The sequence below is a fragment of the Sus scrofa genome, chromosome 15 (assembly GCF_054392235.1).
Source record: "Sus scrofa isolate SSC_HxYL_T2T_F1_AM1 chromosome 15, Sscrofa_HxYL_maternal_Yorkshire_Landrace_v2.0, whole genome shotgun sequence".
NCBI classification, from domain to species: domain Eukaryota; kingdom Metazoa; phylum Chordata; class Mammalia; order Artiodactyla; family Suidae; genus Sus; species Sus scrofa.
Window position 1 is genome coordinate 146597017 of NC_139397.1, and position 7639 is coordinate 146604655.

At 53.8% G+C, this 7639-nt stretch overlaps 1 protein-coding gene across 2 annotated transcripts; it reads left to right on the plus strand.

Annotated features, from left to right (window-relative positions):
* Positions 1–853: 853 nt before the first annotated feature.
* On the plus strand, positions 854–4249 carry TEX44 (testis expressed 44). Of its 2 annotated transcripts, none has more exons than XM_085000680.1 (2): positions 854–907; positions 2864–4249. In XM_085000680.1, exon 2 carries the CDS (start codon positions 3063–3065, stop codon positions 4125–4127), a length of 1065 nt encoding a protein of 354 aa, XP_084856806.1. In that variant the 5' UTR covers positions 854–907; positions 2864–3062; the 3' UTR covers positions 4128–4249. The 2 variants fall into 2 exon arrangements, with proteins under 2 accessions (XP_084856806.1, XP_020931454.2); XM_021075795.2 differs by having other exon boundaries at positions 861–907; positions 2774–4249.
* Positions 4250–7639: the final 3390 nt, after the last annotated feature.

Here is a 7639-nt window from a genome sequence, read left to right on the forward strand (position 1 = left end):
CTGAAAAGTAAGGACATGGCACATATACATCCAAATACTATCTTTTTGATAGGCAAAGTTAGAGAATTTCTTGTGGGTTTGTTTGTTTGTTTGTTTGTTTGCTTTCTATTTAGGGCCATACCTGAGGCATATGGAGGTTCCCAGGGTAGGGGTAGAATTGGAGCTACAGTTGCTGGCCTACACCACAGCCACAGCAACGCCAGATCTGAGCCGAGTCTTCACCCTACACCACAGCTTCACCCTACACCACAGCAGGATCCTTAACACACTGAGCAAGGCCAGGGATCAAACCCACAACCTCATGGTTCCTATTGGATTTGTTTCTGCTGCCACATGACGGGAACTCCCTCCCTTAAGACTTGTTGTTTCAAAGTTTTTATCAAACTTGCACTAGGTAGATGGAGTTCCCACTGTGGTGCAGTGGGTTAAGAATTTGAATGCAAGTTCCCATCGTGGCTCAGAGGTAATGAGCCAGATTAGTATCCATGAGGATGCAGGTTCTATCCCTGGCCTTGCTCAGTGGGTTAAGGATCTGGCATTGCTATGAGCTGCAGCGTAGGTGGCAGATGCAGCTCAGATCCTGCGTTGCTGTGGCTGTGGTGGAGGCCGGCAGGTGTAGCTCTGATTGGACCCCTAGCCTGGGAACCTCCATACGCCATGGGGATGGCCCTAAAAAGCCAAAAAATAAAATAAATAATGTTTTAAAGTTTCATTATGTAAATAGGATGGATTAAATCATTGGGCACTGGCGATTAATAACCTGATTAACTCCACCCCTGGCCCCTCTCCCTCCCCAGCGTTGCGGGGGTGGGGCTGGAAGTTCCAACCTTCTAACCACACAATTGGTTCCTCTGGCAACCAGTCGCCATCCTGAAGCTACCTAGTCACCTCATTCGCGTCAACTCAGGTATGGTCAAATTTATGTATAACACGTAGGCAATAACACAAGACACAGGAGAAAATTCCAAAGGTTTTAGGAGCTCTGAGCCAGGAACGGAGGACAAAGAGCAAATATGTATTTTTCATTATTATATATTTTTCATTATATTCATTCTTATTTCACCAGGAGGTCTGTTATTATCCCCACTTCACGGATGGAGGAACCGAGGTACAGATGTGACGTGACTTGCCTTAGGTTACACAGCTAGTTATACGAACAGCAGGATTTGAACCCAGGCAGCTCAGCTCCAGAGGCCACCCGCTGGCCCCGGCACCAGCTGCCTTGCCATGTGGGGTTCTGGGGAGTCATCAAGGGTGACCTTCCTCCAAAGGGAATCTAAGGCTAGAGAGGGGAGGACGCCCAGCCTCCCCGTGGGGGAAAGAGTGTGTAATCAGATTCAGTGGGCACAGCTCAGCCACTGCTTTACCCTGGTTTGTAGCCACCGCCCGCGGTGTAAGTACCCCACAAAGACTGATGCTAAGCGATTTATTCCTTCCGGGGCTCAGCTCCCCCATGTATAAAATGAGCATAATGATGAATCCTCACCTGCCTAGAGACAACAGGGTAGTTGGAAGGATTCGATGTTTAGCTCCTTCTCCTGCCCGTGAGCAGCAGTCACTAATGTTAGCTGGTGACTGAGGGGCAGCTCAGACGCAACACACTGGCACCTCCACGCCAACCACCTTCTTAATGAAGAGCCACAAGCACAAGGAGGGCTGCCTGGGTCTATACTTCTTCAAAGAACACTCAGGGGTTTCCAGATCTTTGGTGATTCTCTACGCTCCCAGCCTAGTGGAGCAGGGAGAAGATGGAGATTGTTTAGCCTGGTGTCATAGGGTTACCGCCTGTCCTAGTCCATTCGGGTGTCTGGTGAGGCCCTGCCTCCTGGTTCACAGACAACCGTCTTCTCACTGCATTTCTCTCTCTCTTCTTTCCTTTTCCTTTCTTTCTTTCTTTCTTTCTTTCCTTTTCCTTTCTTTCTTTCTTTCTTTCTTTCTTTCTTTCTTTCTTTCTTTCTTTCGTGTGTGTCTTTTTAGGGCATATACCTGCGGCATATGGAGGTTCCCAGGCTTGGGGTTGAATCAGAGCTGTAGCCGCAGGAACACCAGATCTGAGCCGCATCCGCGACCTACAGCTCACGGCTATGCTGGATCCTTAACCCATTGCACAAGGCCAGGGATCAAACTTGCATCCTCATGGATGCTGGTCAGATTCGTTAACCACTGAGCCTTGACGGGAACTCCCTCATTGCATTTCTCATGGAGGAGGTGGCCAGAAACCTCAGTGTGGTCCCTTCTACCCTCATGACCTAATCAAGTCCCCAAATCCCCAGCTCCAAACACTATTACATTGGGAATTAGCTTTCAACATTTTGTTTTTGGTCTTTTTTTGGGGCCACACCAGTGGCATATGGAAGTTCCCAGGCTAGGGGTTGAATTGGAGCTGCGGCTCCCACGGCTGGCACACAACAGCCACAGCCACACCAGTTCCGAGCCGTGTCTGTGGCAACGCTGTATCCTTAGCCCACTGAGCTAAGTGGGATCGAACCCTGGTCCTCATGGATACCCATCAGTTTCCTTGCTAGAGAGCCACCATGGGAACTCCTCCACTTATAAATTTGGGGGTGAGACATGAACCTTCCGTCTCTAGCTCCTCATGACCAAAGACAGTCAGGGTTAGGAGCAGCCCAGGCCCTCATCCTTCATGTGTTCTGACTCACCATTGCTGTGAAACTGACTCTGCAGAAAGACGGGCCAACTCAGTCACCAGTGTGGACAGAGAGGTGTTGGGAGTGTGTCATAATGAACACCTGCATCCGTCTTCTTTCATCAGCTCACAGCCATGATGTTTCCTTACCGTCACCTGCCCCTGGGTACACACACCTTCCGTGCTTTCCCCAGACGTCTGCCTTTCTCTCCTTAGACACCTGCAAACTTGGCTACGAAAAGTCCCATAGACTCAGCCCACAAGGGCAGCTGCTCCGGAGGCTCAGGACCCTTGCTCTGCAGGTGCCTGTGACATCATCAGCTTCAACAGCCCCCTGTGACCTCACCACCTGGACGACTCCGCCCAGCAGGGCCGTGGCCACTCCTTCAATTGGCACAAGTGACAGAGGGCCTAGATGACCTCTGTGCCTTTGGGAGAGGCCAGAGCTGCCAGCATCCCCACACATGGTGAGAGCAGGGCAGCAGACATCCCAGCAGTGGGGTCCCGAAGTCAGGTCCCCCTCCTTGCAGATGTCCCAGTGTCAGCTGACCAGCGGGATGTAGACCAGGCCTCGGTCCAGCCAGCCACCTTGGAGGCCGTGTCAGAGTCTGGGGACAAGGACAAGCATGAAGCTGCCGCAGGATCTGCCCAGGAGCCCACGGAGGTCCTGCTTGCTTACTTGGCCCCAGATGTGCTGCAAACATCCAGGGGCCTCCAGAATCTGCTGCAGGACGGGCCGCTGCAAGATGCGAGGATGACCCAGAGTCCTCAGAGTCTCCAACACACCTCCCCGACTGAGGAGGAGGAGGAGACATCGCAAACAGCGGGCATCTCAGACATGGAGCCGAAACCAGCCTCATCTCTCCCAAGTGTTCAGGTGCAGCCCCCCCAAAATGCGGAGGCGCCGCCTGTCGTGAGCACTGCAGACGCCAATGGCCAGCTTGATGCTCTGGCCACTGGCACCACTGAAGCTGTTGAGGAGAAATCTGAGGGTCCAGAGGCCTTGGACCCTGACACAGACACCGCACCATCGGCCCCCGCCTTGCCTGGCTGCCGACAGGTGGCCCTGGGGAGGAGGCGCCTGGACTTCATGGCCAGAGAGGAGAATAGCTACATGCGCTCCGTGACCAGCTTGCTGGGCGGGGGCGAGGGGCCCATCAGCTCCCTGGCAGACATCCTGGTGTGGTCTGAGACCACCATGGGCATGACCAGGGGCATCCTGGCCTCTGGCCACGGCTCCATGACAGACCTGCTGCGCAGCACGGGGCCCCACCTGCACCCCGCCTCCAGCATTCTGGGGAGCCCCAGCCCCGCCTTCTCCTCCGGGCTGGTGGTGGGGACCAGCTCGGCCCTGCGCTCCATCACCCACATGCTGGAACTGGCGGAGCGCAGGACCATGGAGGGCATCCGCTTGGCCGTGCGCTACCTGACCAGCCACCTCACCTCTCGCCAGGCCCACACGGGCCCCAACCTCAACTAGATCTGTACTCAGCAGCCTCCCGAGACCCCTGGGACACTCATGCTCTGTCCTCTTGCCCATGTGCAGCCTGGGAGCTCTCCCCAGACCGGGCAATAAATCACCAGCAAACGTTTATTTTCCAAGTGCCAGCCTCATCCCTTGTCTGTGCAGTGGGCACATGGGAGAAGGACAGGAGGGGGCTGGGGTGTTCTGGAAACTGTGTCCCCTGAGGGCTTCTTGGGTTGCCCCATTCAGGGGCTGGAGGCCAAAGTGCAGAGAGAGAAGAGCCCGGGGCAGGCCTGGGAGACCAGGCGTAGGGGGCGCAGACCTGCAGAAACTGATCCTGGCTGGACCTCCAATCAGGTAAGTGCATTTCTGCGCAGGAAGCAAGTCCCAGCCCTTCTCCCTGGCCTGCCGGCTTCGCAGGCTCAGGCCGCCCTGCTAGGCTCTCTGAGAGTGGGGTTGAGAGCACGGGGCCAGACCAACTGGACTCAAACTCCAGCACCACTCCTGGCTATAGGCCAATCCCTGCACCCTCTGAACCTCCAACTCTCATCCGTAGAACAGATAACAAACCCACTCCATGAAGACGTTAGCAGAAGGAAGAGAAACAACCCAGGTCCCAACACCTGACGTCAGGCACTTAAGAAACTCACACATTTCCGCTGCCATGACTTTTTTCCGCCAGCAGGCTGGGGACACGGTGGGAACAGGGTAGAGTGACCAATCACCCCAGTCTGCCTGGGACTAAGCGACTTCCTGGGATGTGGGACTTTCAGGTTTAAAACCAAGAAAATGGGTGTTCCCTTCGTGGCTCAATGGGAACAAACCCAGTTAGCATCCATGAGAATGTGGGTTCGATCCCTGGCCTCACTCAGTGGGTTAAGGATCTGGCGTTGCCGTGAGCTATAGTATAGGTTGCAGATGCGGCTCGGATCTTGCATTATGGCTCAGTGGGTTAAGAACCGACATGGTGTCCATGAGGATGAAGGTTTGATCCCTGGCCTCGATCAGTGGGTTAAGAATCCCTCACTGCAGCAAGCTTCAGCATAGGTTGCAGGTGTGACTCGGATCTGGCGTGTTTGTGGCTGTGGTGTAGGCCGGCAGCTGCAGCTCTGATTAGACCCTTAGCCTGGGAACTTCCATATGCCACAGGTGTGGCCCTAAAAAAAAAAAGAAAGAAAAAAAAAAAAGCCACGAGATTTTAAATAAAGTATGCATTTCTGCTTCTCTTAAAAATCCAGGGGCTGGAATTTCGGTTGTGTCTCAGTGGGTTAAGAACCCGACTAGTATCCTTGAAGATGTGGGTTTCATCCCCAGCCTCCCTCAGTAGGTTAAGTATCCGGTGTTACCACAAGCTGCGGCATAGGTCACAGTTGTGGCTCAGACCTGGCGTTGCTGTGGCTGGCTGCTATGGCTCCAATGGGACCGCTAGCCTGGGAAATTCCATATGCCCCTGCCCTAAAAAAAAAGACCGGAAAAACAAAACAAAACAAAACACGCAAGCCGTGGGCTTTATTTCTTCAAGGCAACAAACAGCTGAGCTGCCCACTTTTTTTTTTGATCTTTAAAAGATTTGGAGTTCCCGTCGAGGCACAGGGGTTAACGAATCCGACTAGGAACCATGAGGTTGCGGGTTCGGTCCCTGCCCTTGCTCAGTGGGTTAAGGATCCGGCGTTGCCGTGAGCTGTGGTGTAGATTGCAGACGCGGCTCGGATCCCGCGTTGCTGTGGCTCTGGCGTAGGCCGGTGGCTACAGCTCCGATTCGACCCCTAGCCTGGGAACCTCCATATGCTGCGGGAGCGGCCCAAGAAATAGCAAAAAGACAAAAAAATAAAATAAAATAAAAGATTTAATTCATTACAATATTTATTTATGTATGTATTTTTATTTTATTTTTTTAGGGCCGCACCTGCAGCACATGGAGGTTCCCAGGCTAGGGGTCGAATCGGAGCTGTAGCCACCGGCCGACATCACACCCACAACAACAGGGGATCCGAGCTGCATCTGTGACCTGCAGTGCAGCTCATGGCAACATGGGATCCTTAACCCACGGAGTGAGACCAGGACTCGAACCTGAGTTCTCATGGATACTAATCAGGTTCATTACCACTGAGCCACAGCGGGAACTCTGACAAATATTTTTTTTGAACCAAGTGCCACTATGTGCCAGGACCTGCTCGATAACAGAAACGGCAAAGAAGAATGGAAGATGGAAGTGGTGGAAGCCAAGTTCAACCCAGGTTAGAGGAAGGGATTAGCAGAACTGCCAAGTGCAAGCCTGGCTGGACCCAGGGTTTGACTAGGCCCTCAGGGCTCTGTCTTTCCAGCTCAGCCCCCCTGTGCTGGTTCCATTTTCAAGCAGTCAGGCACCTTCCTGGAAAGAGAGAGGTCCTTGTTTCCACCGGCCCTGGCAGGGGGAGGATGCTGCCGGGCCTGGCCGGGCTCCTATGTTCTCTGCTGAACCAATCACTGAGGCCGTGGGAATGAAACACCTCAGTACCGGGCCTGGCTCTCACGTCCCCCCGCTCCCTCCAGGGTCAGCCCAGAAGTGGGGGTTCCCCTCAGGAAGGCCTGCTGGACCAAAGCCGTCTTGCAGAGATGTGTGGCCAGGCATATTTGCCAGCACAATTGTCCATCCCAGAGCAAAGAGGAAGGCTGGGAGCAAGCAGGGAAAGTTGTAAAAATCATGGCCTTTGGTCCAGGTGACCTTGAATCCCGGCTCCTCCTCATACTAGCTGGGTTCCTTTCATCTCCGCATGCTCCCGTTTCCCCATCTGTAAAATAACAACACACCCAGCACGTCAGGCTGTTGTAAGGATGAAATGAGTCAAGCGCTTACCATGTTGCCTGGCAAATAACGGAGGGCTAAGTGTCAATGTGTGTGATCATTGCAGTGACCGAGGCAGAAGGGTCTGTGGAGCTCCGTGCCAAGGTCGGTCTTTCCCTGCTTGCTCCCAGACTTCCTCCTTGCTGTGGGATGAACAGTTGTGTCGGGAGTTCCTGCCGTGGTACAGCGGAAACGAATCCAACTAGGAGCCATGAAGGTGCAGGTTCAGTCCCTGGCCTCGCTCAGTGGGTGAAGGATCTGGCATAGCCCTGAGCTGTGGTGTAGGTCACAGACACGGCTTGGATCTGGCGTTGCTATGGCTGTGGTGTAGCCTGGCAGCTGTAGCTCTGATTGGATCCCTAGCCTAGGAACCTCCATATGCCCCAGGTGCGGCCCTAAAAAGCAAAAAAAAAAAAAAAAAAAAATCGTGCTGGCAAATACACCTGGCAATGTGTGGCAGGTGGGACGCCCAGGCCTTCAGGTGCTATGCACCTGGGCCAATGGTCAGGACTGGGCATTCAAGGCGGAGGAGTCCAAGGCAGAGAGAAATAGGTGCACCTCAGCTCTGGCCAGAGTGAGAAAGGAAAGGCCCAGATAGGAGCTGGGAGAAAGCCCGATCTTGCAAGCAAGAGGAAGCAACTCAGCAGACTCAGGAGCAACCAGCCAGCAGGAGTCACCCAGCCCGTCACAAGCATGTACACCA

Coding starts and splice junctions, on each gene's coding strand:
- TEX44 (XM_085000680.1), top strand. CDS start 3,063: ATGACCTCTGTGCCTTTGGGAGAGGCCAGAGCTGCCAGCATCCCCACA.